The sequence below is a fragment of the Artibeus jamaicensis genome, unplaced genomic scaffold, assembly GCF_021234435.1.
Source record: "Artibeus jamaicensis isolate MK-2021 breed Jamaican fruit bat unplaced genomic scaffold, CSHL_Jam_final contig_463, whole genome shotgun sequence".
NCBI lineage: Eukaryota > Metazoa > Chordata > Mammalia > Chiroptera > Phyllostomidae > Artibeus > Artibeus jamaicensis.
The window spans coordinates 615,582-642,457 of NW_026521841.1; the positions used below are offsets into that span (position 1 = coordinate 615,582).

Below are 26,876 nucleotides of genomic sequence, written 5' to 3' on the forward strand. Positions count from 1 at the left end.
TCTGGGGATTGATTGCAAATGGCATCAGCATACCCCAGCACCTGACACCTACCTCATTTCCAAGCAAAATAACCTTCTTTCAAAACTGGATTGAAACACTAAATTTAGTTAGTTCCATTCATTTCTGTCTGCCACATCACACTGGGCAGTCCTCAAGTGATTGGGCTTTGGCCACCACATTCTAGTATGCTCTCACATTGTTCTCACAAGTCCTGCTCTGCCACCCTTTCCATGATAACCAGGATTCTACTTTCTGTCTCCAAGAATTTACCTCTTCTAGGCACCTCATATAAGTTAATCATACAGCATGTGTCTTTTTGTGTCTAGCTTATTTAACTTAGCCTAAAGTTTGCAAATACTCCTGAACTTGATTTTTACCTATAGGTGAAGCTGGGGAAGAGGGCCATACTCTGCCAGGTAGTCCTTTGCCATAACCACATCCCTGGGGCCCAAAGTTTTTTGCATAGATTCTTTTACAATGCATTTCACTTTCTTTCTCAGTCAAGAGTTGTTGATTCAAGACTTCTCACACTTGGCACATTGGAAGCAGTTTTTGTGCCAGGGCTTCCTCACTTCAATGATCTTCTCAGCAGTATACCTAGAATCCCCAGGTCTGGAACACTTCTCAGCACCTCTGTATTTCTGAGCAAATTTAGAAGTGTTTGGATTTGTTGTAGGTCTAAGAGGTGGAACACTCTCTGGCTTGATGCCCAGCCTCTTGCCCTGGTCTGTGTTGAGTGTGCTGGTGCCCTGTCCATAACCATGGCATTTAAAAAAAGTTTGTTTTAACTGATTTTAGAGAGAGAAAGACACATTGATCTGTTGTTCCACTTATGGATGTATTTATTGTTGTCTGTATGTACCCTGACCAGGGATGGAACCCACAGCCTTGACATTTCAGGGTGATGCTCTAACCAACTGAGCTACTCGGCCAGGCCATAACTGTGGCCATTTGGCCCATACTTTATTCTGTAGTAAGATTTGCAGTAGATCTCATCATCATGAATTGCCACTGTTGTGCTATCTAAATTTTTCCTGGAAAGCATGCACAGAAAGGGACCAGTGGTAGAAACTGCTTTTATCACACTGTACCTCTTCTACATGGTACACATAGTACACAGTCCTCCAACAGGTGCCACATTTGTTTCAACCTCCAATTTTTGTGGCAAGACCATGTACCCCCAGGGAGTTAGCAAGTCTTGAGGGAGTCCAGGGAGTCCAGGAGAGGCAACCAGGTGAGTTGCCTGGCCCAAGGACCTCTGGCAAGAGTTCTTAGAAGAATTCTTATACCTTTGGCAGGTATAATTCTTCTATGATTAACCAGAAAGATTAGAGAAGAGTTCTTGTAAGTGTAGAAACTGATTTTTTTACAGCATTATGGAAATCTAATTTGCATACTATAAAATTTACTCGTTAAATGTACAATTTAATTGTTTTTAGTAAATTTAGAGTTGTGTAACTGTTACCACAATCCAATTTTAGAACATTTCTCCATCACTAAAAAAATGCCATCAATTCCCATTCCCACCCCCAGCTGCAGACAACCATTTGTTAAATGGAATCATACAAATTTATAGTCCTTTGTGTTTGATTTCTTTTACTTAGCATCATGTTTCCAAGGTTTATCTATCTCGAAGCATGCATCAGTAGTTTGTTCCTCTTTATTGTTGAATGGTACTTAATAGTATGGATAGACTACATTTTATCTGTTCACGAGTTGATGGATTTCTGGATGATTGCCACTTTTTGGTTATTGCGAATAATGTCCACTTTTTGCCCGAAGTGCAGGTAATGGGCAAATTGTTCTCCAGGATAAGCACACATATGAGAGTGATTTTTGACTTCGCAGTTGTCAATATAAATTTAATGTTTCACTTTGCCCTTTTGTAAGACTAATGGTTTAGTGAATATTATTTGAGCCACTTAATAGCCAAGTGACCTTGCCCAGTTGCACAATTCCTTATCTGTAAAGTAGGAATATTTATAGCTGTGATATTTGGCTCAAGATGATGTTATAAGGATTAAATGAGATAATAATGAGAATATATGTAAGATAAAAGTTAATTACTGGCATTGCTACCCCTGGGGAAGTGGGTGGGATGAGGGAGGCTGTATATGGAATTGCCCTCCTCTGAGTAGTTTGGTCTTTGGAGAGATTGATGGTGTGCAGGTGTAAGAGCTAGAGAGAAGTACAGGCCTCAGGCCTATCGGGGATCAGAGCTGGAAGAGCTCCTGGGCTGGGCTAGCAGGAAAGGTCTATTGGAGGATTAGGACCTGGATCTTGGAGAAGGGGAGTAAGGAGACGTAGGAGACTTGGGGCAGGGGGAAGAGCTATAAGCCCTGCTGGCTGGCTGCAGTTGCTGAAAAAGAGGACTGGGTGGTCAGCTTGGAAGCATAGTAAGAATTTTTTTTAAAAAATATTTTATTTATTTTTCGAGAGAGGGGAAGGGAAGGAGAAAGAGTGGGAGAGAAATATCAATGTATGGTTGCCTTTTATGCGCCCCTGCTGGGAACTGGCCTGCAACCCAGGCATGTGCCCTGACTGGGAATCGAACTGTGATACTCTGGTTCACAGGCCTGTGCTCAATCCACTGAGCTATGCCAGCCAGGGCAGCATAGTAAGAATTTTGAAAGACCATGTGGGAATCTCGAATCTTTGCTAATCCCTTGGACAACGGTGAATGTTTTGGTGCTTGATCTCATGTTTGAGCTGCACCAAGATGAGGGTGCATAACTTCAGGGGTCATTGGCTAGATTTGACCCACAATGTGTTTCCTCTGTACTCCTCAGTTCTTTAAAATTTATTCAGTGAACTGTCAGTGTTTAAAATCTGGAGATCTGGCCACTCTCACCTTCATTTTCACATGGTGTTAAGTGGCCAGACCTTTAAGATGTATCCAGGCTTCCATGGTCCTGTGTTCCAGGCATACTGCTGACCTTGTTTCTATAACCACTGAGTCTGCAACCACTGGTCTGGAGCTCTGCTGTCTAACATGGTAGTCAAGAGCCTCATGTGGTTAAATTCAATGTAAAGCTGTACCTCTCATTCACACTAGCCACATTTTAGTTACTTGGTAGCTACTCATAGCTAGTGGCAACTGTATTGAACAGTGCAGATGTAGCACATTTCTCTCATTGCTGAAAGCTGTATTAGACTGGTATAGGTGTTGTTTTCTCTTTCTGTTTAAGGGAGGCCGGAACATTCTCTTAAAAATTTAAACAAAAATTTTAATTAACGCTTGGCAAAAATTTTATATTAGTTTTAGCTCTACAGCATAAACATTTATATAATTTACGGAGTGCTCATTTCAGTGAGTCTACTCATCTGACACCAATACATAGTTATTACAATATTATTGACTATACTCTATACTCCCTATGCTGTACTTCACATCCCTGTGACTGTTTCTATAACTGGCAATTTGTACTTTTTCGTCCCTTTACCTTTTCATTCATCCTCTCAACCTCCCTCCCATCTGGCAACCATCAGTTCGTTCTTTGCATCTGAGTTTGTTTCAGTTTTGTTTGTTTATTTATTTATTTTTAGATTCTACAAATAATAATGGTTCATGTCTGTCTCTCTCTCTGACTTACCTCACTTAACCATAATGCCCTGTAGGTCCATTCATGTTATTGTTGATGGCAAGATTCCATTCTCTTTTATGCCTGAGTAGTATTCCAGTGTGTGTGTGTGTGTGTGTGTGTGTGTGTGTATGCATGCATTTGTCTGTTGGTGAACACTTAGGTTGCTTGGTCTAGCTCTTTAAGCAAAGGTTACTAAACTGCTCCAGATCTTTGTATACAAGATTTGTATTCAAATCTTGCCTCCTAGCCTCACTTGGCCTATCGCTACTCGTGTAAAATGAGGTGGTTTGATGGTATGATGATCCTAAGTTCTTCTTTGACAGTAAAATCTTTGTATGTGGGCAACAACAAGTAACAAGCCTGTAACTGTGTTAGTCCCATAAATCTAATATTAATTACTTATATTTGTACAGACTTTTGTGCCTCATAAACTGTATCTAGAAGCTATTTCAGAAGAGGGATTTAAAAAGCAGATTGCCTAGTGGTATTATTATTGGAAGGAGTATCCCAGAACTCATTTGGTGACTACTTTGAAGGATACATTGGGGTGAATGTTGGATAAGAACCCTGTCTCAGTCTGCTTCCAAGAAGCACTGCATTGCAGATTGCCCTGACCTGCTGCAGGCACACTTTGGGTCCACATCCACCCTGGGTTGAAGGCTGCTGGGAGAATTCTCCCATCCCGCATGTGAATACTCAAAGCCACTGCCTGTATCACACATTTTTGGGTGTCTGCGTTGTGCTCTTGTTCTTAGGAATGAAAGTGAGTGTAGTGTTGAATGATAATTAATTTCCTCCAGGTTTAACAATGTGGAAATTTAGACTTTTTTCTAATTTTTAGTTTTTTCTTATATCATTTTAAATTTTCAGTTACAGTTGACATAATTATTACATTAGTTTCAGCTGTACACCACAATGATTAGACATTTTATAACTTAATATGTGATCATCCCAATAAATCGCACATCTATCTGACACCATATATAATTGTTGGACTATTACTATTTTCTCTATGCTAGGCTTTACATCCCAATGACCATTCTGTAACAACCAGTCTGTACTTCTTTTTTTTTTTAGCATAATTAACAGAATATAGTTAATCTATTTTAATTTACAGTTGAGTGAACCCCCACCTTCGAGTGCTGGTAGAAGTGAGTGCCTGAGAGTTTCCTTGTGGGCGGGGGGCAAAGGGAGAGAGACCAAGGTGGCCCTGGGTCAAGGTCATGAGGACCTGCCTGCAGACCTCCTCGTCACATCTCCCGGCCAATGAGAAGAAAGTCAACTCCCGGCCAAGATGGAGGCGTAGGTGGAAACACTGTGCCTCCTCCCACAACCAAGTTTAAAGACAACAAAGTTTTAGTAACAAAAACGCAACCAAAACACAGAAAATTGAACTATACAGAAGTCTGACAACAATGAACCGTTAAGCCAGACCGGTAAGAGGGGTGGAGCCAGTGGCAAAGTGGGGTCGGGCAGGAAAGATCTGCCAGACCGACCCAGGCATGCAGGCAGCTGTTGGCGGATCCCAGGTGTGGGGTAGAAACGGGCAGACCCAGTGAGGATGCAAGGAGGCTGGTTGCCGCCCGGGATCACACATTCATTCACGTGCAGATAAACCAGGCAAAGGAGCGAGCAGTGAGACAGACCATGCACGCTCCAGTGGCAGGAAGCAGTGGAGGGGACCACCATTGTTCCCCCTCTGACCTTGCCCCCACATACAGCGTCACACAACCCAGCCACTGAGTTGCTCCACCCTGGTGAACACGTAGGGTCCTGCTCTGCTCCTCATACATAACAGGTGTGAACAGACCAAAACATTATGGCTCAAGAAGAACTCAAAGCCCCAGAGCCCATAACTCGCAGCCATGAAGAAACAGACAAACTTTCAGATGCACAGTTCAAAACACTGGTGAACAGGATGCTCACAGAAATGGTTGATTTTAGTCACAAATTAGAGGAACATATGAAGGCTAAACTAATTGAAATGAATGGAAATGCACAGGAAACCAATAGTGATGGAAAGGAAACTGGGACTCAAATCAAGGGAGTGGACCAGAAGGAAGAAAAAAATGACCAAACAGAAAAGTATGAAGAAACAGGAATTCAGAAAAATGAGGAGAGGCTTAGGAACCTTCAGGACATCTTTAAATGTTCCAACATCCAAATTATAAGGGTACCAGAAGGGGAAGAGGAAGAGTGACAAGTGGAAAACTTATTTGAACAAATAATAAAGGAGAACTTCTGGCAAAGTTCTCCTTTACAGGAGATTGTTCTGGCAGAACAATCTGGCAAAGAAAATAGACTTCCAGGAAGTCCAGAAAGCTCAGAGAGTCCCAAAGAAGTTGGACCCAAGAAGGAACACACCAAGGCACATCATCATTACATTAGCCAAGATTAAAATGAAAGAGAGAATCCTGGAAGCAGCAAGAGCTAAGGGGACAGTCACCTCCAAAGGACTTCCCATCAGACTGTCAGCTGATTTCTCAAAAGAGACCTTACAGGGAAGAAGGGGCTGGAAAGAAGTATTCCAAGACATGAAATGCAAGGACCTACATCCAAGATTGCTCTATCCAGCAAAGCTTTCATTTAGAATGGAAGGGCAGATAAAGTGCTTCTCAGATAAGATCAAATTCAAGGAGTTCATTATCACCAAGCCCTTATTATATGAAATCTTAAAGAGACTTATCTAAGAAAAAGAAGAATAAAAAGATGAAGAGTGAAAGGACAGCAAACTCAGTTATTAACAACCACACCTAAAACAAAAGCAAATTAAGAGGACAGCTAGATCAGGAGCAGAACCATAGAAATGAAGATCACATGAAGGGTTAGCAACAGGGGAGTGGGAGGAGGAGAAGGGGGGAGAAGGTACAGAGAATAAGCAGAATAGATGGTAGGTAGAAAATAGGGGGAGGGCAAGAATAGTATGGGAAATATAGAATCTAAAGAACTTGATATATGTGGACATAAACTAAAGGGGGAGAATGGTAGCGGAGGGGGTGTGCAGGGTGAAGGGGAATGAAGGGGGGGAAATAGGACAACTGTAATGGCATAATCATTAAAATATATTTTTTTAAAAAAGAAAGTCAACTCAATATCCCAGAAAGTGGGCATGTTTGCTGTTGTGGGGGCTGCTGCCAATATCGGTGGCTGGGGGTCAGTGCAGGATAAAGGAGTGCTGTTCTTTTTTTAGTTCTTTTAGGCATAGGGTTAAATTGTGTGAGATTTTTCTTGCTTTTTGTGGTAGGAGTATTATGCTATGAGCTGCCCTCTCAGGACTGCTTTTGTTGTGTCTCATGGACTTCGGGTTGTTATGAGTTCATTTTCATTTCCACTTAATTCCAGGTAACTGTTGATTTCTTTCTTGATCTCATTGTTAGTGAAATCATTGTGTAATAACATGTCATTGCCTCCATGTGTTTGAGTGATTTTTCAGTGTATTTATTGTAGTTGATTTCCAATGTCATTCCATTGTGGTCAGAGCAGGTACTTGATAGCAACAGGGGAGTGGGAGGAGGAAGTGGGGGAAAGGCACAGAATAAGTAGCATAGACAGGGGAAGGGCAAAAGTAGTGTGGGAAATGTAGAAGCTAAAGAACTTACGACACATGGACATGAACTAAAGAGGGGAATGTGGGTGGGAGAGGGTATGTAGGGTGGAGGGGAATGAAGCGGGGGAAATGGGATGGCTGTAATGGCACAATCAATAAAATATACTTTAAAAATTAATGCCCCCCCCCCAAAAGACCACAGGTTAGAACACATGACCAATGTTAACAAATTCAAGAAGATTGGCATCTTATCAGTCTGTACTTAATCCCTTCACTTCTTCTGCACATCCTCCCAACCCTGCTCTTGTCAACACTCAGAACATTCTCTGTATCCATGATTTTGTTTCCGTTCTGCTTGTTAGTTTGATTTAATTTTTGGCAGATATATATTTATTGCCACTGTATTAATATTTTTGATCTTCTTCTTAAAACTCTCTTTATATTTCTTATAATACTGGTGGGTGATTATTGGTGATGATGAACTCCTTTAGCTTTTTCTTGTCTGGGTAGCTCCCATCTGTCCTTTGATTTTAAATGATAGCTTTGCAGGGTAGAGTTATGTTGGTTGTAGGTTTGCAATTTAATCTTTTGACACAACCAAAAAATGTGTAGAACTCAGCAGTAGCATGCAGTTCCATAGGGCACCTACTGCATTATGGTAAAAATAGTGCTGATAAAGTGCACAGGGCATATTCTTTTTGACCCAGCAGTTGTCCTTTTCAGAATTTGTCTCAAGGAGTTAATAATAGCACATGTGAAGAAATGTGTACCCATCACACTATTGTTCAAAATAAGAAAAATTCTAACCAAACCTGAATGTCAGGAGGAATGTGGAGGATTAGATCAGTCCTTTTGGTACCTAGATTCAGTAGGATATCACAGCCACTGAAAATGGGGTATATTTACAGGAACAAGTGTAAAGGACACATGGACAAAAACTAAGTGGGGTGGAAATGGGAGGGAGGTGGGCAGCACTGGGGGGTGGGCTGGGATGGGAATAAAAGATAGAAAACTGTACTTGAACAACAATTAAAATAATCAAAAGAAAATGGGGATATAGATCTATATTTACTGATTTGGGAAGATTTCCATGGTATGTTGAGTGAAAAAACCTATATATGTAACTATGTATGTATGTGCATATATATGTAAAAAGAACCTGTTTATGTAAAATTCCTATGCACAGTGTGCATGCAGAGATGTCTTGAGGGACAGTCATCAAAATATTAACAGGGTTATATTGTGGCTAATGGGGTTTTGGGTGACCTTAGTTTGGATTTATGCCCACTCTGTCTCTCTCCTTCCTTAGTAAGCCATTTTTTTTTTTAAGTGGCTCTCTCATAAAGAAGAGAACAGGCATTTACTGAGTACCTGCTATATTCCAGGCATTTTGTTAAAACTGTTAACCCTCATGTGTATTCCCTAAGGTAAATGTGTTATTGTTCCAATTTGACTGATAAAGCATTTGAAGCTCAGCTGGCCAGCAGGAGAGGTAGCTGGGATTCCATGCCAAATCTGCATTTACAAAGCCCCAGTGTTACCAGACAGCAAGTAGGCTCCTGCTGCCTGTAGCCACACTTTGGGCAAAATTCAGAGCAGGTATTTGGTGATAAAGGAAAGGAGTCTTTATTCAAAAGCTTCACAATTTTGAAATAACAACTTTCTATATGCATTAGTCACTTAACCCTATCAACCAAGGCTGAACACTCTTACAGCTTTAATTGGTTAAGCCTACTATTAACTAAGGCTAGACTGGTAACCTGAGTTCTCCTATATTTCCCCCTGTTTTAATTATTTTATTTCTACAGGATTAATTTACAAACTAAAACAACATAAGATACAAAAGCTACACAATTTTGGAAGAATGGCAGGCTTCTGCCTCAGAGGTTGTCCCTTGTAGGACACTCAAAGAATAACCCTGACACCCGCGGCCAGGCCAGCCCAACCCAACCCAACCCAACCCAGCCCGACCCTAGGCTGCACCTGGAGTTTCTTTCCATCCAAAACACCGCCAGTTGGGAAACACAGACAACTGCAGCAGGATCATCTAGGCATCCTCAAGGAAGAAGAGAGCCTGAGAGTGCTTCTTATTTCAAGTCTTTTTGCCCATAATTTCATGCGTTCTGGAGGCAGTCAGCTTCTGAGCAAATCCTGTCCTACCTATGCTGTTTACTCTTGCCTTGGGCAACCTCCTTCTGTGGCTGCCCTCTAATCCTTCCCAGTGATCTGATTTGATTGCTATGACTTGTACCTTCTGTACTCATTATCAGAGAAGTTAGAGCAGTGGTCTCCAACCTTTTCGGCACCAGGGACAGGTTTTGTGGGATACAATTTTTCCATGGACTGGAGGGTGGAGGGATGGTTTCAGGATGATTCAAGCACATTACATTCAAGCTCACCTCCTGCTGTACAGCCCTGGTTCCTAACACACAGGTACTAGTTCTCGGCCTGGAGGACCCCTGCTAGAGGTTACTTGGTATTGGCAGAGAGTATTGTGATTTGCTTAAGGTCTTAAGCTAGCTAAAAAGACATAAAAAGATTTCACATGAGGGTTTGTAATATCATGCTTTTGCTCTGAGACTCATATTCTGCATCTTGGGTAATGGTGAGATTACTCCAGTTCACCCAAAAGTGCCTTAAAAACAGTAAACTACCACATGAGTATGAAATACTATTTTTTACTCTAATTGAGTTTAGAAATGTTCAAATCTGCAGAGAATTTTTATGAGTTTATTTGAGCCTAAAGTGATGACAAATGCCTGGGAGCAAGATCTCAAATCCTCTGTAGAATAATAGTTTTGTAGTTCTTTTATGCTTCGGGAATTAAAGAGGAAACATAAGGAAGATTACATGGAGGTGGGAGGAAGCAAGCTGGGCACTGGATTACAGGAATTATTCCATAACCAGATAATGAGCTCTCTGGAGGGTAGTTACTCTTACATCAAAGGTGAGTTAACCTAGATACACAGAAATGATGGACAGGGCTAGCTTGACAAAAGATAAGAAGATAAGTTGTTACAAAACAAGTTATATGCCTGAGTGTGACTACTCACCATGACCTACCTGCCCAGTTAGGAATTTATAATCAGATCACTCTGTGAGGTTACTTTCCATAGAACCCCTTTATTCTTCTACACTCTTTCCAATCCATTCTCAGAGATCAAGAAATGACCAGTTCCTCTATCTAGCCTGTTCCTTATCGACATTTTTTGGGGGGAAAGGATTTAGTATTTTGTCTCTGATCAGTGAGCAGACATCGTGCTAGAACTACAGTGGGTTCCATTTTGGTGCTTTTACTAGTGGTTTGGAAAGTAAGGCAACAAGGTTCATCACAGTTGACAGTGACCCAGGCTCACTCTCACTTACCTAGTTTTTAAACTTAAAAAACAAAATATTTTGAACTATATGTAGAAAGTGCATGAAACTCGAAGGCACGGTTTAATGAATTGTTATAAAGCTAAACAGGTATTTAATTGCCTAGAGTATTTCCAGCACTCCCCGAAGTTACCATTGTCTTCATTTTTATGGTAATCACTTTCTTGCTCTTCTTTTTACTTTAGGTCATCTAAATATGTACCTTACTGCTTATGTTTTGCTTTATGTTTTTCTATTTGTCAATGTAAGAAACATTCAAACCTGTAGAGTATTTTTGGACAACAGTTGCTGGGAAGCAATACCTTAACGGATTAAGAAATGCTCTGGAGAATGGCAGTTTTGCACCTTTTTAGCACCTTGTTTATTGTATATATTAGACTCAAAGGAAGAGCCAAAAGGGGTTACATGAAGTTGATTGGTGATAGATTAGGGAGACAGGAGAAAGCAAAGTGGGGAAACCTCTGGGATTGGATAAAAGGTAAAATGATAGACACCCACTTCTTTTACATAAGTGGGTAAAGGATAGTTAACAGTCAACAATAACAGTAACAATGAAGGAATTTGTGGTCTCAGCTTGTGCCAAGAGGTTTGAGAAAAAGGGAAGTTACCTTGACATTTCAAAGGTATGTTATCATAGATGCCAAAACACAATAGACAGGCTCATTAAGGTAAAGACTGACCTTTGTTAGGGGAAAATGCAGGCCTAGTACTTGACCACCCACCATGAACTGCCGTGAACTGCTTTTAGTTAATAAGTTTTCATCTTAGACCATCCTTTGTGGTTACTTTAGGGCTCTGTTTATAAGGCTTCTTCCAAGACCTCCCCTGAACTTTTCAGGTTAATATGTGGCCCCTTTTCTTCCACATACTGAACTTAATACAAATGTGCAAATACTTTGCATCTGGCCTTTTCACTCCTTATCGTGAGATTTATCTGTATTATTGAGTGGGACTTTGATTCATTTCATTTATTTTCATTTTCTGTTTTGTTTTCCTCGATTGTTTTTTGTATGCTTTAGTCTTGTGAAACTCCCTAGTTTTATAATACATCTATAGATCTTCTAGGTTTTCTACTTGTAATTATGTTTTCCATTAGTAATATACCTTTGTTCCTTCTTTGTGAGTGTTAACATGTGTTTTTCTTGCCATAAAGCATTAGTCTAGGACCTCAGAAGCAATTTTGAAAAGAAATTGTAGAGTGGACTTTTTTGTATCGTTTCCCATATCAAATGAAAATTTTCAGCATTTCATCATTGGGCATGATTCGTGTTTTCATATTTGGCTTGTTTCCACCTTTTGGCTGTTGTGAATAATGCTGCTAGGTTATCTGTTGGAATTCTGGTTTTCACTTCATTTGGGTATATACCCAGAAGTGGAATTGCTGGATTATATGGTGATTGTGTATTTGATTTTTTCAGGAACCACCATACCATTTTCTACAGTAGCTGCATTCTTTTTATATTTTACATTCTTACCAGCAGTGCACAGGAGTTCAGATTTCTCCACATCCTCATCAACACTTGGTATGTTTTCTTTCTCTTTTTTTGGATAATAGTGATCCAGATAGGTATGAGCTATTGCTTTTTACATACTGTGGCTGACCTATTCAAACTCCATTGAAACTTATGCTAGTTCTTCTCTGTTCTTTGTTTCTTACCTGTTGTTTTGAATGTTCCATTTTTTTTGCCTTTCTGCATCATTCTAATTTTTTCTGTAGACTTTGTTTCCTGTTTAATTCTTCTTTAAAAAAATATATTTTACTCATTATACTGTTACAGTCATCCTACTTTTTTCTCCCCTTTATTCTCCTCTGCCCTGTACACCTCCCATCATCATTTCCCCACCTTAGTTCATGTCCATGAGTCATACGTATAAGTTCTCTGGCTTCTACATTTCCTATACTGTTCTTAACTTTCCCCTATTTCCTAGCTACCATCTATGCTTCTTATTCCTTGTACGTTTTCCCCCATCCCTCTCCCTGCCGATAACCTTCCATGTGATCTCCATTTCTGTGAATCTGTTTCTGTTCTAGTTGTTTGCTTAGTTTTGTTTTGTTTTTTTAGGTTTGGCTGTTGGTAGTTGTGAGTTTGTTGTCATTTTACTGTTCATAGGTTTGATCTTTTCTTAGATAAGTCCCTTTAACATCTCATATAATAAGGGCTTGGTGATGATGAATTCCTTTAACTTGACCTTATCTGAAAGCACTTTTTTGCCCTTCCATTCTAAATGAAAGCTTTGCTGGATAGAGTAATCTTGGTTGTAGGTCCTTGCTTTTCATGACTTGGAATACTTCTTTCTAGCCCTTTCTTACCTGCAAGTTTCCTTCTGAGGAATCAGCTGATAGTCTTATGGGAACTCCTTTGTAGGTAACTGTCTCCTTTTCTCTTGCTGCTTTTAAGATTCCTTATCTTTAATCTCGGCTAATGCAATTATGATGTGCCTTGCTATGTGCTTCCTTGGGTCCAACTTTTTGGGGACTCTCTGAGCTTCCTGGACTTCCCAGAAGTCTGTTTCTTTCACCAGATTGGGGAAGTTTTTCTTCCTTATTTGTTCAAATAAGTTTTCAGTTTCTTGCTCTTCCTCTTCTCCTTCTGGCACCCCTATTATTCAGATGTTGGAACATTCAAAGTTGTCCTGGAGGTTCCTAAGCCTCTCCTCATTTTTTGAATTCTTGTTTCTTCATTCTCTTCTGGTTGAATGTTTATTTCTTCCTTCTGGTCCAAACTGTTGATTTGAGTCCCAGTTTTTTTCACTTCACTGTTGGTTCCCTGTACATTTTTCTTTATTTGACTTTTCATAGTCTTCACTTTTTCCTCTATTTTGCGACCATACTTAACCTTTTCTATGAGCATCCTGATTACCAGTGTTTTGAACTGTGCATCTGATAGATTGGCTAACTCTTCATTACCTAGTTGTATTTTTTCTAGAGTTTTGATCTGTTCTTTCATTAGGGCCATATTTTTTTTGTCTCTGGTGCACCTGTTACATTGTAATGGGCGGGGCCTTAGGTATTCACCAGGATGGGGCTACCATATCTCCAGTTGTGGTGCTATCTGTGGGGGAACGGTCCGAGAGGGAACAGTGCCACTTGCTCAGCTCTCTGCTTGCTTTCAGTCTCTTCCTCTGCTACCCACAAGCAAATTGGGGTCTTCTAGTGCTAATTCCTGGCCAGATGGGTTTGTGTATGCTCTATGATTCCATGAGTCTCTCTAACAAATTCTCCTATGAGGTTGGGAGTTTCTCCTGCCACCTCAACCCCCACAGGTGTTTCCAGTCAGAGATTTTGAGGGTTTATTTCCCTGCACTGGAACCCTGGGTTGTGTAGTCTGTCTCACTCCCCAGTTTTTCCTTCTGGTTTATTCGCACACAAATGTGGGACCACCCACATTTGTGTGGGTCTGCTAGCTGCCCCCTTGCTCGTTCTGGTACTCCAGCCATGCCTTGCCTTGAGTCCTCTCCACCTTGGCTGCTCATCTCCACCTCTCCTTCTGGTCTGGTCTTGGACTTCCATACTATTCAGTTTTCTGGAAGTTCGGTTGCTTTTTGTTTTCAAACTTGTTGTTGTCCTTCTTTTGGTCATGGAAGGAGTGTGTCTACCTATGCCTCCATCTTGGCCAGAAGTCCTGTTTAATTCTTTCTTCATTTATATTCAGTGTGGTTTTAAATCCATTTATTTAGTACTTGTTTTGGGTATTGTGGTATTTGGTTCCTTTAAAAATGTAAGTCACTTTTCAAAAGTTGTCATTCCTATCTCCCAAATTTAGTCATGTGTTTCATCTTCTTAAACATACTAAGAATTGTTATTTTAATTTCTCTTTCTAATTATGTTCATATGTATAGTTCATGTGGGTCTTTGTTTCTGCTAGTTTTTACTTATAGTTGTCCTGGTTTATTTATAGTTGTGCCTGGTTATCTTTGGTTGTGTTTGAGACATTGTATTTGAAAATTGTTTATAACAGTAAATTGAGTACTAGAGTAGGGTGATCTTCTCTCCATCCAGAAATCATTTGTGTTTTTATCTGCCAGAGGCTTTAAGGCACCAGCAATCAAAGATCAGTTCCATCTGATACCATTTTTCTCAGCCACCTAGTTTTTTGGAAACTGATCAGTGGTCCATCTGAAGGCTGTTTTATTTCCTTCTCATTCTTGTAAGATTTCATTTGGAGTTCTAGCCTCAGTTGAGGGGATTATCTGGGCCAACAGTCTTTGAGGGCTTTGGAATCCATCCTTTGTTTTCCTAGACCCAAGTGAGGATCAAAATAATTCACCATGTCTGGTTGTCCCTTTCTCAGTGTATAAATGGCCCTAGGGCAAAAGTGGACTATTTCCTGTAGGCTTATCTCTATGGATTTTAGTTTTCTTGTGTTTTATAGCCTGATAATTCTTCTGTAACTTCTTAGTTCTCTGATGTTTCCAAGCAGATGCCTTGTATGTTATATCTAGGATTTTTAGTTGTTTTTGGTGTTAGGATTGGTTTGTGTTACTTAGCCATTATCACCTACTTTTAAAAGTGTCGTTTTTAAAGTTGTAGGATAAAGGAACTGCATTGGACCTTGAGAACTCACCTGTTCCAGATTCATTACTAGTCAATAAAAAATAGGAGTATATTCATCACTTACCATGTACCCAGTAGTGTGCTATATATTATGAAAATTTTGATGGACTGTGAGTCATAGTATTCCTTCTATTCAAGGAATGTTTATCTGGGGAAACAAGCATAAACTCAGAAAATCGAGTGAGGCCCTGGTGGGGTAACTCACACTTGGTTAGTGTTTTGCCTTTGATAGCCAAGGTCAAGGGTTTGATCCCTAGTCAGGCCACATATCAAGAATCAACCAGTGAATGCAAAAATAAGTGGAACAACAAATAGATGTTACTCTTCTCCTTTTGCTCTAAAATTTAAAAAGGAAAATTAAGTGGAATAATTGAGCAGGTGCTCAAAGGTATTGCACACTTAATAGCTTAATGAAAACTAAAGGCAGTAAGTGTCAGGTGTGAGTCTGACCCCCTCCCTGCCTCAGTCCTCTCTGTCTCAGGCCACCTTTCTCCTGGTGGTCACAGAGCCCTGTCTAAAAGCTCCAGCTCCTCTGTCACTCCCCCTTTCCCCTGACTACTCTTGAGTAGTTTCCCCATTTTCTTCAAGACATATCTGAGGGCCTTCAGAAGCTGCCTCTCATGTGACTTTCCCACTTCACTCTGTTCCACCTTTGTCCTCCCTGGCAGTTTTCTCCCCCTTCTTACTTTTGTACAGGTTCTTCTCTTTTCTCGAAGGTCTTCATTTCCTTTGGTGTGAGGCTAGTTTTTAAAACTCCACATCATGCAGCGTAATCCTTTCTGGGAAACCTTCTCTGCCAGCCCAGCCCCTTGTCCTCAGGAATCACAAGCCTACATGGGACCACTAATTAGTACCTATTACCCATCATAATGGCAGTGATAATAGCCAGCATGTGGGTAGTTTAGCCCATACCATGTATCCAGTGCTATCTTAGGCACTTCACATGCACACAACGACCTGTGAGGTAGTGAGGCACCCGTTAAAAAGTTTTCCCCGATTTACAGGTGAGAAAACTGAGGCACAGAGAGGCTTCACAGCTAATAATTAGAGTGGTCTTCTGAGCATTGACTTTATTCATTTATCCCCTTCTTTGATAGGGAATTGGATACATAGAAGGGCCTGAACTCTAAAGGTAAACATAGATGACTATTTGCTGTCTTGCCTACTGTGACTGTGACAGAGGGTGAACTAGATAACTATGTACAGATCCCTCTGCTTCTTTCCAAAGTCCAGTTGGGTGTTGTGAGGGTGCTTGGGGCTGTGTAGTATTTCTGCCAACTCAGTCTTCTTAGAGAGTCTCTGGACTCTCCAAGACTATCTGGGGAAGACTTTTTGATTTTTACTGTTTATGATTTAGCTAGACCTATTCTGGTCAGACCTACCAAGTGAACCTCCATTCATCCTGGAAGAGCTTAAAGTCTGTTTTCCCCAAACTCCATGGGTATGTTAACTGACATGGACTGTCATATCTGAAAATACAGTAGTTCTTTTACATCTTAGTATTAAACAAATTCTGAAGAAGTACAGTGAACTAAGAAGGCAGCATTATTGTACTCCTGACCAAGATGGAGGGGTAGGTGGACACACCGTGCACACAACCAAAAGAACAACAACAACTTAAAAACAAAAAGCAACCAAAACTGACAAAATCAAACTGTATGGAAGTCCAACAACCAAGGAGTTAAAGAAGACACATTCATCCAGCCTGGTAGGAGGGGCAGAGAAAGGCAGCTGGGCAGAGAGGACTGTGGCAAGGCAGCAGCTGGCTGACCCAGTGAGGTGGTGGCTAGTGGAGCAGGCAGTCCTACATTCATGTGCAGATAAACCAGGAGGAACACCTGGGGGTTGAGAAAGAACTTGCAAGAACTAGCAACCCGGGGTTCCAGCGCAGGGAAATAAAGTTTCAAATCACTGATTGAAAACACCTGTAGGGGTTGAGGCAGTAGCAGGAGGAACTCCCAAACTCACAGGAGAGTTCATTGGAGAGACCCACAGTGTTCTAGAATGTACATAAGCCAACCTACCTGGGAATCAGCACAAGAAGGGCTCACTTTGTTTGTGGGTAGTGGGGGACGTGACTGAAATCTGGCAGAGAGCAGAGCAAGTGCCATTGTTCCCTCTCTGACCCCTTCCCCACATACAGCACTACAATGCAATCCCCCCTCCATTGCTGAGGGGAAAAAAATGGCCCAAATGAAAGAACAGATCAAACCTCCAGAAAAAATACAACTAAGGGATGAAGAGATAGCCAGCCTATCAGATAGAGTTCAAAACACTGGTAATCAGGATGCTCACAAGGTTGGTTGAATTTGGTGACAAATTAGTTGGAAAAATGAAGGCAATGCTAAATGAAATAAAGGAAAATGTACAGGGAACCAATAGTTATGGGAAGGAAACCAGAACTCAAGTCAATGGTGTGTACCAGAAGAAATAAACATCCAACCAGAACAGAATGAAGAAAGAAGAATTAAAAAAAAATGAGAGGCTTAGGAACCTTCAGTACATGTTTAAACGTTCCAACATCTGAATTATAGGAGTGTCGGAAGACGGAGAGGAAGAGTAAGAAATTGAAAACTTATTTGGACAAATAAGGAAGGAAACCTTCCCCAGTCTGGCGAAGGAAATAGACTTCCACGATGTCCAGAAAGCTCAGCGAGTCCCGAAGAAGTTGGACCCAAGGAGGAACATACCAAGGCACATCATAATCATATTAGCCACAAATAGGGAGAGAATCTTAGAAGCAGCAAGAGAAAAGAAAACTTTTACCTTCAAAGGAATTTCCATCAGACTGTCAGCTGATTTCTCAAAAGAAATCTTGCAGGCAGGAAGGGGCTGGACTGGAAAGAAGTATTACAAGTCATGAAAGCATGTTTATGCCTTATGAAGAGTTTAAAAAGCAGGAGCATGTTGTAAATGCCATAAAAGAGCAACAAGAAAGATTTTTTTAAAAGGCAGCATTATTAATGTTTTTGTAAAGAACAACAAGCCTTCATCCCTAAGTAGTAATGCAATCATCCGATGTGTAGGATTTCATCAGGGAAAAGCCAATACAATTAATGGATCGTTCGCTTTTAAAAATAATAAACTTTAAATTTTGCAACAGTTTTGGATTTACAGAAAAATTGTGAAGGTAGTACGGAGTCTCCATGTACCCCACATCAGTCTCCCCAATTATTGACATTTAATATTAGCATGGTTTGTTACAAAAAAATAAAACAATATTGAAACATTATTATTAACTAAGTCCAGTTTATTTAGGTTTCCTTAGTTTTATCTAAGGTCCTTTATCTGTTACAGGGCCACGATAGGTTGCATGCCTCCCGGGACTCCTCTTGGCTGTTACAGTTTATGACTTCCCTTGCTTTTGATAACTTGGATGGAGCAGGTGGAGTACTTCAATGGAGTACTACTTTAAGTAATGCTGATCTGGTGTTTTGTAGGATCTTCCTCTATTTCAGTTTCATGCTTTTCTTAAGATTAGACCAGGGTTATGGGTCTTGAGGACAGTCCCTGATGCAAAATGGCATTTTATTCACATGTCCAGCATAAATACTGTCAACATAATTTATGACTGTTGATGTTAACCTTTATCACCTGGCTGAGGTAATGTTTGGCATTTTAACTTAAAATTGTAGGACTATCAAAATGTGATACTTAATCCTCTGTAGCTCATGCATGAAGTCATTATTTTAAAGTGTTTTATATCATATATATATTAAAACTGTTTAAAAACCAATGTTCTCTTTATAAAAACATTTAAAATTGTTTCCTTCAGTATCATCAAGTCACCAGTTTCTTGCTAGGGCAGTTTATGTATTAAGGTGGTTATTGGATAAATTTTGATTTCTTTAATTTTGAAGCAGTGAATTCAGAGTTGAATGTAAAAGCCTGTAGTGTTTGTTTTTAATACTAGTTGCAAAACACAGGTAGGGAGATGCCAGGAATCATAATTACTATCCATTGCCTGATGTAACTAATGTTTGGATAATTACCTTTGCCTGAGTCTTGATCATTAGTATTTTATATGAAACCTGGATTATGTATCAGCTGATAATAAAGTTACACAGTGAAAAATTATTTCATTCTAAGGAATGACTTTCTGAGAAGGGTATTTGTATTTTCATTTTTTTGGTAGCTAATGGGGTATTTCAAGGATGAGTAGTACTAATTATGTAAGTATTAATATAAGGTCAGGCGCGCCCCCTACTGGCTAGGCTTAATATTGAAGCAGTTTATATTCTTTTACTTCTCTATTGTATTTTGACTCTGTTATCGTGAGAAAAAGTTTTCCTTTTTCCAAAAATTGCACCAAAGTAAAGCGAGGCTTTAACTGATGCGAGTGTGTTGTTAAGGCGTTAGCAGTACTATCCTCACTAGACGTTCATTGGACAGTAACGCAACCCCAAGAAAAGGATGGTTAGTAAGGTATTTGCGTGCGCTGCAAGCAGGATGGGTCAATACCTGGTAGGGTTGTGGTGATTCATTTTCAAGTCCCTGCCTAGTCGCTGGTTAGCTAGTGTGCTTAAGCTGATCACACAGGTCCCGGAAGCTAAACACCACTCCTTTTTTGAGGCTTCTGAGGGTAGCAAAGCAGCCTTTCTGTTTTACCCAGAAGGCCACACTCCAGCCAGAAGGCAATTTGCATATGCACTCCTCTCTGAGGCAGGGCCAGCAGGGGGCGGGGCTGCGTCTCATTCTCCCTATTCCGTTTAGCTCCGGTGATATGCCAGGCTGTGGCGGATTTTTATTTCGTTTTTAGACACTGACCATTTCCATTAAAATTGTAAACTGCTCCTTCTGTGCAGGAGCAGCTTTCCTCTTGATAAGCAATGTAATCTTGCCAGTCGGCGTGCACACTCTGGGCTCTGAGACAGCGCCTGAGCGAGAAATTATGGGGGCGGTTCGGGAGCTGCTGGGCGGAGGCCCTGGGTTTGGTGCTGGCGGCTAACAGGGTCCCACTGTTTCCCATTCGTTGCAGGTGGTTCTTCTGGGGATGGACATCCTGTCTGCGCTGGTTACCCGGCTGCAGGATCGGTTCAAGGCGCAGATTGGCACAGGTAAGCTGTGGGCAAGTGTGGAGTGGGTCCCCATATTCTTCACCCTCCTGACTCCAGTTTTCCCTCAGTCTCCCCAAATCCTCCAGTTAGCTGTGTCCAGTCCTCCCAGCCATCACTCTTGCTGCACCTTCCTACTCCTTAACCATTCCCTTAGTCCTCTCAGCCTCCCAGCCAACGCCCCAACTCCTTCCTTTAGTCACCACCTGCTGGGGCTGCACCACTACTTTCCCTCCCCTCCTCTGCTCACCCCAGATACTCTGGCCTCACTGCATCTACTGGCATCTCTGCCCAGTACTTTTCTCTTGGCTTCTTCTTCCAACCTTTGTGTTCTAATACAAAGTGTTACTAATACTTTTATTTCTTGTACAAATTAGCTGTCACATTTTAGTGCTGCCCAGGTTGTGTTTGTCCCTGAACCTTCCCTTTTGAGAGATATTCCCTCATTGCGAATTCCTGCAAATCCCCTGCAGTTTTATTTTTTTCCAGATGATTATTGTTGGTATTACTGTTTTCACTTTCTTAAAAAATTATTGATTATTAGAGAGAGGAAAGAACAAACATTGATTTGTTGTTCCACTTACTCATTTATTCATTGGTTGATTTCTTGTATGTACTCTGAGCAGGATGGAACCCACCACCTTGGCTATTGGGACAACCCTCTAACCCAGCCAGCCCTGTTTTCACTTTGATCGTAAATGTCATTACAACTATGTAGTAAATGATCACTTTATTATTTTGAAGAGAAAATGATATGTCAGTGAAATGAAATAAAAATAACCAAAGGTTTCATGGGTTTAGAGATAACTTACTCATCTATAAATTCCTGATCTCTGTGATTTTGTAATGACAACATGAGCACTCAGCAGACCTGTGTGTGCAAGCATTTCCTTATAGATGACACCTGCATTTCAGTTGGTATATGTGTATTTGTTATTTTCTGTTAACTTTCTGGTTAGTGTGCTCCTTTGGGTAAGGTCAGGAACTCTTTTTCCCATTCTGGCATTAACTGTCCAAGTATAAACAAAAATCTTCCTTATTTTTAGAAATCCAGTATTTTAGTAGTGCTCCATTTTTCTCCTAAATTAGCTGAATTGTTCAGAAATACCTCTGGTAAAAGAAAGGTTCATAGACTCTTAAAAGAAGGTGGGCACTTACACTACCCCATACCTCACATGTGTGTAGGAGGAGTGGAATAGGTGGACTCGGTCTGATAAGCATGTGTGTGTTATGTAAAATTAAAACACAGTGTAGACAAAAGGTAGATCGAGCCATAAGTGTGTGTTCCTTCTATACTCCCAAGCAAATAGGCTTGAGCCCTTCTTTCATGGGTACCTAAATTTCCTTTTGTGTTGACTATTTCTTAACGAAGATACTCTGTTGATATCCAGTGTGATATTTCACCAGCATAAAAATATATTGGGAGCTGGCTGGAGGAACGTGTGGTAAAGGAGATGACAAAACACTATGCCCATGCAAAGAAGGATTTTGCTGATTCTTAAAGTAGTTTCCACAGGTTTTAACAAAGAGAGTAGTACTGTAGGGATTGGTGGTGTTAGATGATGGACCTCATTTAGGCCAGGACTTTGTCTTCCCAGTTAATTGAAATACCAATAGTTGGTAACTACACCCCTCCATCCCAACAGGTATTCATTTGATCAGTTTTGATTTTGATTTCCAGTGCTGCCAAGTTTAATAGACAGACTGGGAGATGCTAAAGACTCCGTGAGGGAGCAAGACCAGACTCTGCTGCTAAAGATCATGGATCAAGCTGCTAGTCCCCAGGTAGGGCAAGGGAGGTGTTCTGTGGCCAGCTGGCGTGTATGTATTCCCCTACCATTAGTGGGTTACTCTGTATAGAAAGGCTTTATTTCTTCTAATCGGATGTATTTCAGATGAAAATTTACATAGCTTTTATTTGATCTCCCCCTCCTGGTATTTAAATAAATAATAAATAGCAAAGGGTATATTTTGAATAAATTAGTGAATTTAACATGGGTTTTGAGTGCTTGGTTTAATCCATAGACTCAAACTCAGTTATGCAATTGATTCTGTGTTTCTGCGATTCTGTTGTTTCTCCACAACAGCAGTTGTGGTGCCCGGGATATTAGGCGTCCTGGCTTGGAGCCTTTCTCTGTCTCTGCTAGTGAGCCGGGGCTGCTGGAGCAGGGGAACTGAGGGACACAAGCCCTGCCTTCCAGGGTCCAACTGCCCATTGTTTGGTGGGGGGGGGGGTATCAGAAAAATTTTTCCCAGGGATGGTAAAAACTAGACTGACCTAGAAGGATGAGCAGATGTTAGACTTGTGGGCAGGATACAGACGCTGTTCCAGGCTGAGAGAAATATGAGTATGTGATCTTTGAAGTCACCAAGCTTTTCTGTCCTCTTTTTTCACCTATAAAATAGGGACAGCTATAATTCCTTTTAGGGTTGTTGGAGAATTAAATGCAGTTATATAAAGGGATGTGTTTTGAAAAAACTTCATTAAAAATGTCACCATTTTTCAATATGTTCTTCAGATAACTTAATGGGATGGTAGCAGCCAGGACTGATTTGGCCCCATATGAAACAAAATAATACATAAGTCTCTTCTTCTTTTCTTTTTACTTATTCTTTGCTCTCTGTAGTATGTGTGGGACCGAATGCTGGGAGGCTTCAAGCACAAGAATTTCAGGACTCGGGAAGGCACGTGTGTTTGCCTTGTTGCCACACTTAACGCGTAAGTCTGGGTGGGGCCTGAGGGTTTCCTTGAATGAGCTTTTTTTTTTTAATTTTTAACTTACTTAGAGATAACTGTAGATTTCAGGAAGTTGCAGACAAATGTATTGGGAGGTGCTTTGCAACCCCTCTCCCTCACTGTTCCCCAGTGTTATAATCTTGTCTATGCAATGACATCAGCAGGAAGTTGTTACTGACACAATCCGCACAGCTTACTCCGATTCTTCCAGTCACACACGTGTGTGCATTTCTGCACAGTTCTGTCACATGTGGAGCTCCAGGTCAAGGTACAAATCTGTGCATCACCCCAGGCTCCCTCACACTGTCCCTTTGTATTCAGTCCCTAACCACTGGCAACTACTAATCTGGTTTCCATCTCTATGACTTTATTTCAAGAATGTTATTTCTGGGGCAGGGGGGACTGCCTCCAAAAATATCCCTGGAATTTATTAAAAATTGTGTGTGTATTCTTAGATGTTTAAATTTCAGTCACCTTCTAAGTATTCTCCATTAGAAGTATTCGCGATACATCTATCGAGACATTTTTTCTACCCCTCAAAACAGTTTTTGAACTCATCAATTTTGATGGCTTTTAGTGCTTCTGCTGTTTTTTTTGTTTGTTTTTTGTTTGTTAGACATCTTTCACGTGGGCAAGAAGGTTCTTTGAGGACTTTTTTCATCCCTGGAAATAAATAGAAAGTTGCTTTGGGAGGGATCAGATGAAGAGGGAGGGTGGGCTTGGAGTCATGCTGTTTTTGGTTTAAAAAAAAAAACAAACAGTCAAACACAGCGTAGTGTGGGCAGGTATGCTGAAAAATCACCCATCATGAGATGGGCAAGCATGTTGAAAGAGTCTTCAAAAAGTATTCACTGAAGCTGAACACAGCCTCTCAGAATAGCACCAGCTGGAGGTAAACTGATACAAATGGGTTCCTAGAAGGGTTAGCTCTGGGGGTGGGGGGGACGGGAAGCCTGTACTATAAAGAGCCCACCCTCCAGAAGGTAATTACAGTTTCTTCTTGGGTCCTCCCTCATAAATGGAATCATATACAGTGTAACCCTTTGAGACTGGCTTTTTCCACTCCACATACTCCCCTTGAGGTTGCATATATGTTGTTGCTAAAACAGTAGTTCATTTCTTCTTACTGCTGAGTAGAATTCCGTGGTATAGAAGTATCACAATTTGTTTAACTATTTATTTGTTGAAGGACCTTGGAATCATTCACAATTTTTGGCTGTTAAAAATAAAACTGCGCCCTGGCTGGTGTAGCTCAGTGGATTGAGAATGGGCCTGCAAACCAGAGAATCGAGGTTCAATTCCTGGTCAGGGCACATGCCTGGGTTGGAGGCCAGTTCTCAGTGGGGGATGCATGAGAGGCAGCCATACACTGATGTTTTTCTCCCTCTCTCTTTCCCTTCCCCTCTAAAGATAAATAAATAAATCTTTTGAAAATTATAAAAAATAAATAAAACTGCTATGAACATATGTACAAGTTTCTGTTTCACCCTCAGTGGGTCAGTGTAATTACTGTTTTATTCAGTAAGTTCATTTCTACTGTTAAACGGCCAAACTCTTTTCCTGAGTTGTGTATACCATCTTACACTCCCATCAGCAATGTGTGAATGAATCAGTTTTTTCATATCCTTGCTAGCATTGAATGTTATCACTGATTTTAATCGGAGCCATTTTGATATTCATGCAGTGATATTTCATTGTGATTTGAATTTGTATTTCTCTAATGACTGTTGATGCTGAACGTTTTTCAAGTGTTTATTTGTTTATTTTAAAATTAAAAATCACAAATCAGTTTTTCTGATTGTAAAAGTAGTATTGTATATGTTGTAGAAAATTTACATAAAAATAATGATTACCTAAAATTTTACTACCTTCAGATAATCACTGTTAACTATGGTTCTTTTTATTACAGCCTATAAAGTTAGATTATTTTTAATAACAAAGTTGGGATTATAACATTTCATTATTATGTAAATTTTTTCCCCTCCTCAGGTTAGCCTTTTCAGTGCCATTAAATTTGGCCATATGTATTGAAAGCTTTTAAAAAATGTTTCTAGCCTTTGATTACAGTAGTTTCATTTCTAAGAATGTATCCTTAGGAAGCAACCAGATTACCAGAGACAGTTGTATTCACAAAGGATATTGTGACAGTGTTTATGATGGTGCACTGTTGTAAACAAATGTTCTCCAGCAGGGCAGTGTGTAGTTGGAATCCTCTGCAGCCATTTTATCACAGTCTTTTCATTCAGCGGTTACTACCTGAATGTCAGTAGTAGCATCAAACTGTGCACAGAGGGAGAATTGAGAGTCTCTCAGTTTAGTTGAGTATGCCAAGCACCGCAAAATAGGAACCATTACTTGACAAAATAGTAATCCAGAGACAACTGTATGGGAGGTAAGAAAGACTGGGAAAGGCCGAGGCTTGACTTTAAAGGTTTAGGGCCAAATTGGAGAGCCTGAGTGCCAGGGAGAGGATGTGTCAGTGAGAAGCACTAATGGTTTTGAACTCTGCCAAAGGGACACTGCAGCACATTTAATTTGGAATCAGATGGGAAAGAGACTGGGAAGATAAGAAGGGGAGCTCCTGGGTGTAAGGTAGCAAATAGGGTCTTGGGGATGGAGAGGAAGAGGTGAGTGTGGGCACAGTAGCTTCTTTCTTTTCTATGTTCTCACCAACAATAAAACACTCATTTTGTTTTCAGCTCTGGAGCACATACTTTGACACTAAGCAAGATTGTGCCACATATATGTAATTTACTCGGAGATCCAAACAGCCAGGTGAGTGTGATTTAATGAGAAGAAATAATCATTGGGTACTGACAGTTATGATGCATTTGGTGTTCTGTGTACATCTGATAGGTTGGTGGGACTTTATTCATCTTTATAGAACTCTTGATTATTGTTTAAGATAATTAACATTTATTTCTTAAATTTTTAAAACTATATTTTCTTTTTTTTAAATTTTATTTTCATTTATTTATTTATCTTTAGAGGGGAAGGGAAGGAGAGAGGGAGAGAAACATCAATGTATGGTTGCCTTCCATGGGTCCACTGCGGGGAACTGGCCTGCCGAGAACCAGCCTGCAACCCCGCATGTGCCCTGACTGGGAATAGGACTGGGAATAGAACCGCGATTGTCTGGTTCGCAGGCCTGCGCTCAATCCACTGAGCTACACCAGCCAGGGCTTAAAATATATTTTCTTGATTATGCTACTACAGTTGTCCCATTTTATCCCCTTTATGTCCCTCCACCCTGCACACACCCAACCACCTACATTCCCCCCTTTATTTAGTTAATGTCCATGGGTTGTACATGTAAGTTCTTTGACTTCTTTTTTATACTATTTCTAACCTCTTCCTTTTTATTTTGTACCTATCATTTACGCTACTTATTCTCTGTGCCTTTTCCCCCCTCCCTCCCCCTCCCCCACTGATAACCCTCCATGTGATCTCCATTTCTGTGCTTCCGTTCCAGTTGTTTGCTTATTTGTTTTTGTTTTTGTTTGTTGTAGGTTTGGTTGTTAATTGCTGTGAGTTTGCGGTCATTTTATTATTTTTTTAAATTAATTTTATTTAGTTATTTTTCAAGTACAGTTTTTTGTCTATTTTTCCCATCCGAGCCTCCCCCGCCCCTTGCTCCCCACCTCCCTCCCATTTCCACCCCCCTTAGTTCTCGTCCCTGTGTCCTTCCTATTTGTTCCTCCAAATCCCTCCCCCTTTTCCCCCTTAACTTCCCTTCTTTCTCCCCTCTGGTCACTGTCCCCTTGTTCTCTATTTCAGTGTCTTTTTTTTTTTTCTGCTTGGTTGTTTGTTTTGTTGTTTAGCTTCCTGTTAAAGGTGAGATCATATGGTATTTGTCTTTCAGCACCTGGCCTATTTCACTCAGCATAATGCTTTCCAGTTCCATCCATGTTGTTGCAAAAGGTAGTAGCTCCTTCTTTCTCTCTGCAGCATAGAATTCCATTGTGTATATGTACCACAATTTTTTGATCCATTCATTTATTGATGGGCACCTAGGTTGCTTCC

At 40.5% G+C, this 26,876-nt stretch overlaps 1 protein-coding gene, 1 non-coding gene and 1 pseudogene across 15 annotated transcripts in view; 1 reads left to right on the top strand and 2 right to left on the bottom strand.

Annotated features, from left to right (window-relative positions):
* CLASP1 (cytoplasmic linker associated protein 1) overlaps positions 1-26,876 on the top strand; it is a 284,449-nt gene that overhangs the window by 60,744 nt on the left and 196,829 nt on the right. For all 14 annotated transcript variants that reach the window (XM_053666530.1, XM_053666542.1, XM_053666529.1 and 11 more), the window contains exons 3-6: positions 20,041-20,119; positions 21,798-21,901; positions 22,744-22,835; positions 25,553-25,628. In XM_053666530.1, the coding sequence (XP_053522505.1) occupies positions 20,041-20,119; positions 21,798-21,901; positions 22,744-22,835; positions 25,553-25,628 (351 nt within the window). The remainder of the gene's footprint in view (positions 1-20,040; positions 20,120-21,797; positions 21,902-22,743; positions 22,836-25,552; positions 25,629-26,876) is intronic.
* Positions 338-20,031, bottom strand: LOC128627618 (cysteine and glycine-rich protein 2-like; annotated as a pseudogene).
* On the bottom strand, positions 19,355-19,480 carry LOC119049376 (U4atac minor spliceosomal RNA). The gene has a single exon (XR_005082510.1). It is a non-coding gene; the product is annotated as a U4atac minor spliceosomal RNA (small nuclear RNA).